The sequence below is a fragment of the Psittacula echo genome, assembly GCF_963264785.1.
Source record: "Psittacula echo genome assembly, chromosome: 6".
Lineage (NCBI taxonomy): Eukaryota > Metazoa > Chordata > Aves > Psittaciformes > Psittacidae > Psittacula > Psittacula echo.
The window spans coordinates 68346086-68358065 of record NC_137743.1 but is presented as its reverse complement, the minus strand read 5'-3'; the positions used below and the strand labels follow the sequence as shown (position 1 = coordinate 68358065).

Sequence of the window (11980 nt, the reverse complement as noted above, 5' to 3'; positions counted from 1 at the left end):
TGGAGGTAACTGAAAACACAGCTGTTTTCTAAAGTTTGCGTGTGAACCATATGCTATTAGAAAGATGGGCTATTCTGACTACTCGTCTATGCTTATTGTTGTTTAAAAACCAAAAACTATCAGGAGACCTGGTAGAAATGTACCTTAAGAACACCTGAAAAGGGTTGGTTAGTAGTTGACTTGCTTTTAATATTCAGCTTGCAAATCAAATTTTATTTCCTTGACTTTTTATTAATTTTACCAGATTTTGCTTTATTCTGCTTTAAATAGCATCTTCTCAAAAACAGGTGGCAGAAATATTTTTTCCTATTTCTTAATGGATGATCAGCCTGCAGTGTAACACGTGTTTGGTGTCACTACTTCAATGAGGAATTGAAAACTGTGTATTTTGGTTGCAACTAGTTCCACATGAGTACTTCAGTCCTGAGAATTTTTCAGTGATAACCTGTGAAGTGAATCAGTGGGACATGATCCGTAACACCATATACAGAACAAAAATGTCCCTGTGTGCATGCACAGCCATAAGCCTCTAGCTTTATTGCATTTTCCAAGTGCAGTTGGGATATGACGTGTAACCAAATCCTTCTGTCTTAGAAGGTCCTCTCTTGCAAATGCTCACTGCAGGGGCACCCATCTCCTTTCCAAGGAGGCTGCCTGCTCATGCTCAGCCATGGCATCATCCCAACATGCCTGCCTGGCTTTGGGAGCACACTGTTTCCGAGGACTCCTGCCAACCTCTGCTGAAGCTGCCATCAGCAGTGGCTTCCCAGTCCAAGGCAGAAATTTTCATAGGAAAGCTTATAAGCGGAGGGGTACGTTGGGTAATGGAAGGTATTACAGAGAGTAAGTATCCCCTACATTATGGGCTTTCTGACTTGAGACATCCATCTTCATCTTCTGTCTTGCTTTACCCAACATGCATCCAACAAAGACCCAATAGCTGTTTGTGTCTGAGGCTGGCTTCCAGACAGGAACTCGGCGCTCACAGGTCCCCTGAGATACATCTCCCCTCCTGCTACAAGTTGTCCTTCAGCAGAAATCCAGAGCAACGAATGCGCTGTCCAAAATCATTTTGTCCCACAAATAAATAAAATCACCTTCCCATAAATCCAGATGTCATTCCTCTCCACATTCTTGTTATGCTTTCCAATTCACAGGTAGGAAAAGAATCTAAACTTGACTCTTTTATGCACTTCAGTACAGTTATTTCATCTCTGGGAAAGATGAAATGGGGACAAGTGAAGAAGACTGGTGAATTTTGCACTCACATGCGGTAATCAGTTGTTCTTTTTGAATGGGTACCCCAGAGTAAAAGACCCAGGAATCCTCTTGGTCTTTCACTGCCAGAGTTCTGTGGTCAAAGCCAAGCATTATTCTTCACTTTAACAGGTCTTGAGGTTTTGCATGTAATAAGACTTGTTGCAAGCAGATTTCACATGGTGCATTTCTTTAAGATATAATCAAGCCTGCAGAGCTGGATGATCTTACATCTAGATACTGTAAGAAGTTTTATATTGTCTTGTCCTTGTCTAGGCACATGCAAGAGGTGCTGGAAGCCAGCAGAGTGGCTGCTGTCTGGTCCTGTGCAGCCTCTGTAAGGAAAATCCCAGCACCTCCGCAGTTTGAATGGGAAGAGGTGCTCCTCCTTAGACTGACTTTCTTTCAAAATCTTCCCTCACAGTTACTAAGCAGATTTTGGACTAAACTAGCCACATAAGGAAAAGGAATAGGAACGAATGAGGAATAAATACAAGCAGAAACGGCATATTTTTTGCAGCAATTTTGCGAAGGCCAGGGCACAAGACAAGGGCACTTTTTCCAGAAGGGGATCCTGGACTCATACTCCAATGAGAAGTTTTCCCTGCTCTGTTCTGCTCTCCCTTCTCAGGCTTTTCCCCCTTCTTCTGCACGAACTCTGCCCTAGCCTGCGGATCTCTCTTTAAATGTAAAACGAGGAAGGGGCCGGTTGCTTGAGCAGTCCCCGAACCCAGGGCAGCCGGTGGAGCGGCAGTCCCCTTTAGCTCCAGGCTGCGCCAGCCCGCTCCCTCGGGCAGAATTTGAGCAGCAGCCTTTCGTGCTGGAACCTTTCCCTGAATCCTCATAAATAAAACTGTAAATAAGTAGCAATAGAGAAAGAAAGAAAATACCAACAACCACAGCGGAGCTGCAACGCCGCGGTCCCGCGCCAAAGGGCACCGCGAGTCTCCCGCCCGCCTCAGCATCCAGCCCTGCCCCGACGTCCCCGGCGGACCCCTCTGTGGGGAGCGGTGAGGCCTCACGCTGGGCCGCCCGGAGCATCCGCGGGCGCAGCGGTGGGGGCGGCCAGCGCCTCCCGCTCCCGCTTCTTCTGCTTCATGCGGCGGTTCTGGAACCAAACCTTCACCTGGGCGTCGCGGAGGCGCAGCGAGCGGGCCACCTCCAGACGGCGAGCCCGCGACAGGTAGCGGCTGAAGTGAAACTCCTTCTCCAGCTCCGTGAGCTGCCTGGTGCTGAAGCTGGTGCGTGCGGGGCAGGCGGGAGGGTCCCCCCTGCACGGCGCCGCGCCGCCTGAAACGCCGAAAAACACCGCGCTTCAGCGGGTGGAAAGGGAAGGGAGCGGGGCGGGGGTCGGGGCCGGGGCAGGAGGGGAGCAGAGGGGAGCCGGGAAGGGAGTAACCCCCGCCCGCGCCCCGCCGCCCCACTCACTTCTCCCGGGCGGGCTCCGCTTCGCTCGCATCCACTCGAAGGTGCGGGGCGCCGCCGGGGCCGCCGCGGGGGCCAGGGAGCCGGGCGCGGGGGCAGCGCCGGGGCAGGAGGGGCCGGGCTCCGGAGGCGTCGGCGGGCGGCCGCTCTCGGGGAAGATGGATGTGGCGTAGTCCAGCGGCCGGGCTCCGCGGGACGGCCGGTAGCTGGAGCCCGGCGCCGCGGGGGGGGTGGCCGTGTACCCCGCTGCCCCTCCGCAAGCAGGCGGTGGCGAGGCTGACGCAGTGCTGGCTGCTGTGCCCAGCGCCAGGAAGGTGCCGTCCGCCCGCCGGGAAAAGGGTGACTCCGGGGCCCCGCGGCACAGCCCCGGCGAGAAGGCGAAGGAAAAGTACCCTAGGTCCATGGCCTGCGGGGCAACACCACCCCCGACACCCCGCTGGGGCAATATTTCCCTAATATAGGGCTGGAAGTGGGGCGGCACTCCCCGCGGCCAATGGGAACCCGGCGCAGGGAGCCAGCACCGGGGGTCCCGGCCCACGGCCACCTGCTCAGGGCCGGTGCGGGACTGCGGGTGGGCAGCACCCCGAGCCCTCCCCTAGACCCCACCGGGACAGGCCGCTTCCCCTGACTGGTAGGGCTCCCGTCCCAGGGCAGCTCTGCCCCCTCCCCTTGCTCTGCTGCCGGCCAAGCCCCCGGGAGCTTCCACGGGAACCTGCGCAGCCCGGGGGAGCAGCCGTGGGAGAGGAGGACTGCGCAGGCACCCCCCAGGCTGTCTGCACCCGGCGAGGGGATGCTGCACCTCGCGGCACTTAATGGTCTCGCTCCATCAGATAAGTGCTCTGCAGCCTCTCGAAAGTGAATCCCTGGGCTCACCCCGTTAATGGGCTTTCATTTTCCCTTGGCGATTCAGTACTGTTTACAGAGCGCTTTCACCTGGGAGAGAGTGCAGCAAGCTGCACTGCCCAGGCAAACACTCCAACTCTCTCTCTTGGTTTCATCCCCCCAGAGCAGCAGGCAACAAGAACAAGTGTGAAGGATGTGAAGCCTGGACTCCAAAAGAGATGGTCTTTCCCTACATGGCTCCAAATGACACTTGACCATCCAGTCTGAGCTACACATGCTTGATTTGGATAATGATGAGTTTTATCTAACTAGTCAATTGATAATCGTGTCAATGCAGTTCAGAACAGCAAAAGAGTACTCTGGGCAGAGCACACTTGAGCTTCGGTGACCTGGGACTGAACAGACACAGAACATGAGGAACAGCTGCATCATGCTGCTTCAAATTACATATGTAACCTTCTAAGTCTTAGGAAGTGGATGTGAAATCAGTTGGGAAATGCAAGGTGGTACCTTTTAAAAATATTTCTGAATAAAACCATGAACTTTAGATGCCTTCATTCTGTGCCTTCAACTCAACAGCCCAAAGAGCTCAATAAACTCTTGGCCAAAGTGCTGCTTGTTGTGGTCAAGAAGAGGCCACAAATTTTGTGAGGACCTGACATGGTGAAACCACCCAAAGGCAACCAGGATCTCCAGAGAAGGAAAATTTACACAAGGTCTTGCACAGATTTCAGAGGGCTGGTAGCAGGGAAGGGACACCGTTGGGAGAGGCAATCAGACTATTTCACTGACTCAGCCTCAACTTTTTCCCATGAGGAAGTGCTCTGCAGCTCAGCCCCAGCTGCTGCACTATTACACCCACTTGATGGTTCACAGCAGGCCTGTTCTATTTCTTTCCTGCACAGGCCCTGAGAGGACACATCCCTGGAACAGGGAGATACAAGCCCACAAGAACATAGGAGTGCTTCCCTGCATATGGGCTCTGATCAGCGGTGTCAATTTCTATCAGCCCTGCTTTCTCCCCAGCTCATCCAACCCACCTGCTATAAAGCAGATATTACAGAGCAAAGGCTTGGGACTTGGGATCTACAGACAGAGCAGTCGCTGTAAGCACAGAGACACGAAGTTAGGTGGTCTCCAGACACAGCCTCATCTGTGCTACCCTGCTGCACTAGTAATGGGATATCACCTATATTTCTATTTGGTTGTATACATTAGAAGAAGAGTTTAAATTAAATACACCTTGTCAGGAAACCTACATCTTGAGGGAGGGGTTAAATTATGGATGATACAAACTTACTCAGCACACCCATGGCAATCAGAGCAGTTGGGAAAATGTCATCTTCTGAAAAAACAGAAGCCTGGGAACACCAAGCTCTTTAGCAGAGAAAGGCTGGCCATGCAGGAGAGCATCTGTGCTTTTCAGTCTCCCCTGCTGTAAAAACTCCTGCCTGCAATGAAGCAAACAGCACTGGCTCTGGAGGAGGGCTGCTGCTTTACTTGAGTCTTCTGTTTGCAGAACACAACTGGTTTAATTACACCTAAAGCTCTGTTTTAAACGCTAGAAGAGCTGTCCGTGTTCACACCAACATACGATCTTTCCATTCACACAGATGGATTCTGTTACCGAGTTTCTTGTTCACTACCTGTTTGTTTTTGCAGGACTGTTCAAGGATGAGGAAAGCAGGAATCCGTGGCTGCACACAGGCAAAGCATCTCTTGTTGCTGTTTTAGCTTTTGACAGGGATCCAATTTTCTATGCTTCTGAATTTCACAGTGTTCATACTTACGTGGCTAAGTCCCAGTGATAGGAAATTGAGAGACTGAAGCTGGTTTTGCTGGTTTTTTGCAAGAGGTCTAATAGGAAAGAGTCCCTGGAAGTCAAAAAGAGGAAGAAGAAAAGTGAGTTAAAAAGAAGGGTGGGAGGAATGTGATGCTGTCAAAGGCAATTTGAGAATGGCTGGAAGGTGTACAGATGTCTGTCAAGTGGTGCAGTGATGGCACAAGCCAGAGGAGCTGCTGGGGCAGAAACCCCTGTGAGAACAATGGACCAAACCAACTCCTGTGCCACCACACTTCTGGGAGCACATGGGCCACTACAAAGCCTGAGGCAGACACTGGGAAATTAAGATGTGATGTAGAAACAAGCCCAGTGAAAAAACCCAAAGCCCTGTTGAGTGCAGATGCTTATCAGCAGTGCACTGAGGAGGCTGCTTGAGCAGCACGTGTGTGAAGGCAATGGCAGCCCTGAGCCACAGGGACTACTTTGAGGTTGGTGCACATTGCCTTTCCTCTCTGGAGTAAGCCTCCACCATCTGTGCTTGTTGCAATAACACACAGGAGATTCAACAGACCCCTCCTCAAGAAAATTATACAGAAGGTCTGATTCAAGCATGGCCTTGTCCTTGCCCCTCTGCTTCCACAACATAACAGTGAGGGAGAGCTGGTTTTCAGCGGAATGTGGGGATGCGTCCCATGGTGTGGAGACAGCCAGGGCATGGGTGGGCACCCCAAAGAGAAGGAAGCAAACACTGGTGATTTAAGCATTGTCCCTATTAACGCAGGCAAACCATAAAAGGCCCCTGGGAGGAAGGCTAGCAGAGAAAAAGGAGAAGCTCTGGGGAGTTTATTTTGTAAAGTGTGAATAAAATGAGGGATGTGCAGAGACCCCAGGGCAAAGAAGGGAAATCAGTCTGCTGCTCTGGGTTGGGGCAGGCTTAGCTCCAGCACAAGCACAGCCCTTCCAGACAGGCAGGGCATTTCGCGTTCTTCCTGAGGAAAGTGTGTTTCCCTCTGCCATCGGTATTTTCCTGCCACAAGCTCCACTTTCCTGTCTGACCTCTGGGGCAGTTTCACCAGGCCTGGGACAGAAGCCTCTGCTCTTGCAGTGTGTGGGATTAACTATAAAGATCCTCCACATGAACACAGAGAAAAGGAGTCTCTCCCTCGTTCTGTAAAGATTTGCCCAGAAGAGTAATTCCACTTGAGCCCCTGTGCCATGTAATGCCGTTTGCTGTCCCATGGCTATGAATTTAGTAGGAAAATATACATGTATGGATAACCCAGAGGTATTAAGGTAAGCCATGCTGCTCTGTGCAAAACAGAGATGTTAAAGGGTTTGCAACCAGGATTTCTGCCTTGCCTAGCCCTTCTTACCCCCAAAGGTCCTAAAAAGTGACCCAAGTTCCTTGGAGGAAAGATCAACACTACACAGGGGTTGGGGGTTTTCTGCCCTCTTCAAAACTTCTGCTGTTGCAAGAAAAACTGCACATCAACAAATTAAAAAGAAAGAAAGAAGTGCTCAACTTGTACGTTCAAGAGTATTTTTACACAGAAGACTCCATCCTACTAATAGTACAGATCCCATGCTGATTTCATTCAGCTTTGTGCTTATGATCATTACAGCTGAGCCTTTCTGGGTTCAGGGAGCTCCAGGATCTTGGGCTCTGAAGGTGAACATAAAGGCCAAAGTCTGCTCCCAAGCAGCATCTGCAGAGGTCTGGGGATGTGCAGGTACAGACACCTTACTGTGTCCCCTTTTGCATCTCAGCCTTTCTGACCAAAGGGGCTCAGTCTCATCCTGCCATATTACTCCATGGCTCTGGGGATCCAGGGCTCCGGGACTGGGCTCTGCCTCTGCTGCTGGAGTTTCTGATCAAGTCCCAGCTGGCTCAGGCTAGAACAGAAGTCAGAGGAACCGCTGTCGAGTGAAAAGTGTTCATCATGTGATTGATGACCCTTAACAGAGCCAGCCACTTCCCTCCCCCACCAGCCCCACTGCCAGCCAGGACCACATTGCCACTGCTGCTGCTCACATGGGAATGGAGAGCCCGTTCAGGGATTAACCTGCCGCTCAGTCACTGGAAAGTGGCTGTGGCCAACAGAGCTGTGGTCCAGCACATCTCGTGCCTTTTACAAGCAGGGGTAGCCAGTTAATCGATGTATAACATCACATGGTGCCCAGCCAACCACCACAGCCCTAACTGCCCCAGCAGCACCAGCTCCTTTGTGCTGCCCATCTGGCTCCAGCTTTTGTTCCCAGGCAGATCTGCTGGATGCCTGGGCCTCTCCACCACACAGCACGCTGTGCCTTCACTGAGCTGCAATTGTGTGTGGCTGCTGGGCACACATAGCAGGCTGGCATGTAGAAGGATGGTGTTGCGACCTTCAGCTCCTTCCCTGCCTTCGTGGCTGACAGCTGTCAGTGAGGCACCCTCCCAGCAGGACCCCAGCACCCCCAACTGCTTTACCCTCTTAGTTCCCTAGCAGAGTAACCCCTTCTGTGCCTAGGCCTATCTGCAGGCTGTTTCATAGTGTTTCCCATGGGGCTGAAGCAGTGCAGAGACCCCAGTGGTGGGTCCTGCCTTCAGACTTCTCACCACAGAGCATCAACGATCCAGGGGGTCCTAAGAAAGTCAAGCGGCTTCCAGCTGATGCTTGTGGGCTCCCTCTCTCTTAGCAAGTCTTCGCTGCTGCCTGTCCTTCCCTGCTGGGTCTGCAGCCAACTGCCTCCTCTTAACCCATGGATAGGTTGGTCCAGCCCAGATAACCTAGGCATGGTCCCATGGTGCAGCCATATGGGGTGCCCTGGAATCCCTCCCGGGGCTACCTAGGGACCAGGGCTGGAAGCCCTACTTTGCCCAGGGGCCACTTGCTAATGAAGCAGGATGCATTTGGTTTTGTTTCCCCAGCCTCACACAAGTGTCACCAGCAAGACAGTAGCATCCCTGGGAGCTCCTGGCTGTGCCTGTCTGGGCTCCCCTGCCCTGGTGCTGCTCACCAGGCCCTAGACAGAGGGACAATGGATGGGACACCCCTCAAAAGAAATAGGGTACAAAGGCGCAGCTCAGCCCTGCACTGACTGCACAAAGACGACACAAAGCTTCATCTCCTTTTGCAGCAGGGAAACTGCTGGGCCTCCATTAAATATTGAGTTACCATAAGAGCCAAAACAAGAACTGGAGACCCAAAACCCACTGATCTGAACAGGAGAACCTGCACAAACTCACTGAAGCTCAGTACACCCCTGACACTCCTCAGCCAGTGCTGTCAGCAGCTCTCTATACCAAACACTGCAGCAGTGCTGCCAACATTGAAAGGCCCTGGCTCAGTGACCCTGTTATGGGTCTGGAGCAGATGTAGGGAGGAGGGAAGGAGGGCAAGGGATGATATGACTCCTGCATGCAAAGAAAGGCAAGGCTAGGATCAGCCCCAGGCCTGGCCTTGGCTGACTAGTCGTGTTTTAAATAGGTGACTGGTGTTCATCACATCAGATGCTGTTGCAAAAGATCTGAGTTCCTATCGAGTGTGAAAGGGGGCTGTTTATAATTTATGGGTTTTAAATGATGGGCCAAGAAAAAGTCTGGCTTGTGCCAAAGTGTCTCTCTCCCCTAGACTGCTGATGCTTGTACAAACATTGTAAAAATGCCAGTGATCTCGCTAAAGTAACATTGCTTCCAATAATTAGGTTATCATCATGGACTTCTCCCGTGTCACAAACAAGATGCCTCTGCTGGAGTCACGGAGAAGAAAAGTGAATTTATTTACAAGATTTCCCCTCGCACATGCTCCTCCTCCCCCCACCGGAAACCAAGTCTGCAAACCCCATCTTTCTACAATATGAAAATATCTCAGGGCAGTGTGCCTCAGTAACTCCGTGTTTGTGGTCAGGGTTCCTCTCAAACCCCCTTCTTCCTCAGATCTTGGGAAGGGCTACCTATAAACAGCCTTTTCTTTCTTAACAGATTTAATGAAGGACTAATCATGTAAGTCAGAGCAGATGCTGTTTGAAGAGCAACCTACAGACCATGAATGTGGGAAACTCTCGAGAAAGCACATTGGGTTACACCAGGAATGGCCCTGCAGAAATAGGGGTGCCTTGCCATTTCACATATAGAAGCAGGTGGTACAAAATACATGGTGTTTTCAAAACACACAGAAAACCCCACATGTACAATCTCAGTCCTGGGTACATTGATTACAGAAAATTCTGGAGATACAAACATATATGTATTTATGGAATATTATAAAGTGTAATTCACAAGTGGTGTTTAGCCTTACTTTTTGCATTGCTTGTATGTGTTTTTTACTCCCGGATGGAGCTTCTATGAAACAATTTGTGTGGAAACTTCCAGAGGAAACAATTTTAGGGCTCAAAATGGTTAAAATATGTCTCCAAACAAAGTAGTTTATTCTGTTCTGTTTTGTTTACAGATCTACAACACATATATCCAAATTTGCTTGGGTAAAAGTGAAATTTAACAGAAGTTACACTTCTCAACATAGCACGACATTGTTAAAATTGCACGGAGGGGAAAATAAAACCCTAAGTAGGATTTCGAATTGCTACTGTCCAGCCAAACTTAAATACCAGAAGGTGAGGAAGAAAGGAAGATGAGGAAGGAGAGAAGGTGAGGAAAGGAGAAGGGAAAGAGGGAAGGAAGGAGGGAAAAGGTGGGGAAGGTAGGGGTGGAGGGAGGGGGGGAGGGGGGGAGGGAGGGAGGGGGGGAGGGAGGGAGGGAGGGAGAAAGGAAGGAAGGAAGGAAGGAAGGAAGGAAGGAAGGAAGGAAGGAAGGAAGGAAGGAAGGAAGGAAGGAAGGAAGGAAGGAAGGAAGGAAGGAAGGAAGGAAGGAAGGAGAAAAAGAGAGAGAGAAAGAAAAGAGAAAGAGAGAAAACTTGTCTGTGTTGACCAGAATTGGAGGAGTTAAAATATTTCCCACAATAGGAATGCCAGGTCCTTTCATTAGAGGATGGAGTAGGAGCTGCAGTGTTTGTCAGACTGGAAGTGGCGTGTCAGACAGGTTGGTGGGGAATAGTGAAGTTCGGATTTAACTCGACACTTTTAGAAAGAGGTAAGTACAGTCTTTTCGGAGCGACGTGTACCGTCAGGAAGAGACTTTAATGACAACGTTTACAAAAGAAGTATCTGTAAATCCAGCGAGGGATTCAACACAGCCGTGTAACTAAAGAGGAGGAAACACGAGGGTTCAGAGCACGTTTTATGGTTTGGTTGGGTTTTTTTTTTCCTTTTCTTTTCTTTTTTTTTTTTTTTTATTAATTTTTATTTATTCCTCCCCGTGTTAGCTGTTCCGTTGGTGACGGAAGGAGGCGGCGATGCCCCGCAGCCGCGGTCCGGGGGGGACGGGACCGTCCTCGCCGCACGCCCCTGCCCGCACCCAGCCTCGGCGGCTGCCCTTCGGCTGCGTCTACCTGATTGTCAATTTTCTTTCAAAGTTTATTTTTATGAAAAACAAGAGGAAAAGCTCGGGCTTCCAAAGATGTCTAAAAAATTGATTTATGGTTAGTATAAAGCAACGGTATAAATAACAAAGGAGGCGGCAGCTGCTGCGCAGATTGCTATGGAGACCCTAATGAAATTAGCACTATCGGAGGGTTTCTAATTTTTTTTTTTTTTTTGCGTTCTAAGCTTCTAATTTCTTTCCTATTTCAGATAGCCAGAGTGTAATTTAAAACAATAAAAAAGAAGAAAGAAAATAAAATAGCCCACCCAAATAATATGTGTGATAGATACCCAGTCAATAAATAAATGTTAACCTCACCGAGGCTTTTGTATGCAGGATTTGATCTGAAACAAGATGGCCAAGCGCCCTGCTTCATAGATCGCCTGCTCCAAGCGGCTGTGCTTCCAGCCAAGAGTGGCTTCACCCGGCCAAGCCAGCTGCCCCCAAGCCACCCCGGCGCTCGGGGCCGGCCAGAAATAAATACTTTTAAAATAACTCCGATACTATTAATTTTTTTTTTAAAGTGTAACGTCTCTTTCGTGTGATGCCACAGTTTGTTTTACTCTATTCATGACTTACGACTTGCTGTCTTAATTAATCCTTACATAAACTACGAACACCAGCCACTGTTACAACTGTTCAAGACTACTCTCTCAACTAGTTCAGACCGAATATACTAAATAGGTGAAATGTCAGTCACCACGGACCTGAATCGCTCTCCCGAAGTATTGGTGAAGAAACTCTACAAATACCCACATAAATACATTAAGACGAGGATAAATAATCAGTGATACAAAAATGTCTCGCTTAAAATAATAAATACATATCGTTTAGTCCAATGCGATCCTTACGTTACGGAAGAATTCATAAATTAACTTCTCTGGAATAAGTTTACGCGCAGGCGAGTTCCCACCGCTCACCCGTGCTCTAAAACACCTCAGCATGACGCGCTGCTAACACTACAGCATCTCTAAGACTTACCTTCAAGTACACCATTACCAGCTTACCAGTCCCTCGGTTTGCAGTATATTGCACTGTCATGCTTAAACACAGCTCTAAGAGAAAGGCTCCTGCTCGCGGACCTACCCGGGGCTGCGGAAGGAAGAAGGGAGCTGCTAGGGGAGACAAATCCACTAACACTGTTGGCACTCGAGAGCAAAGTAACACTGTCCCGTCAGAAAAGTGAGGTAATGGAGAGGGGAGCGGGCCCCGCC

General features: G+C 50.0%; 1 protein-coding gene across 1 annotated transcript; it reads right to left on the bottom strand.

Annotated features, from left to right (window-relative positions):
* Positions 1-2275: 2275 nt before the first annotated feature.
* Positions 2276-11807, bottom strand: LOC308223281 (uncharacterized protein; the record flags this gene model as incomplete). Its single annotated transcript, XM_080622039.1, has 3 exons — positions 2276-2528; positions 2682-3247; positions 11748-11807. 3 exons carry the CDS (start codon positions 11805-11807, stop codon positions 2276-2278), a joined length of 879 nt encoding a protein of 292 aa, XP_080478165.1.
* Between the last annotated feature and the right edge of the window lie 173 nt (positions 11808-11980).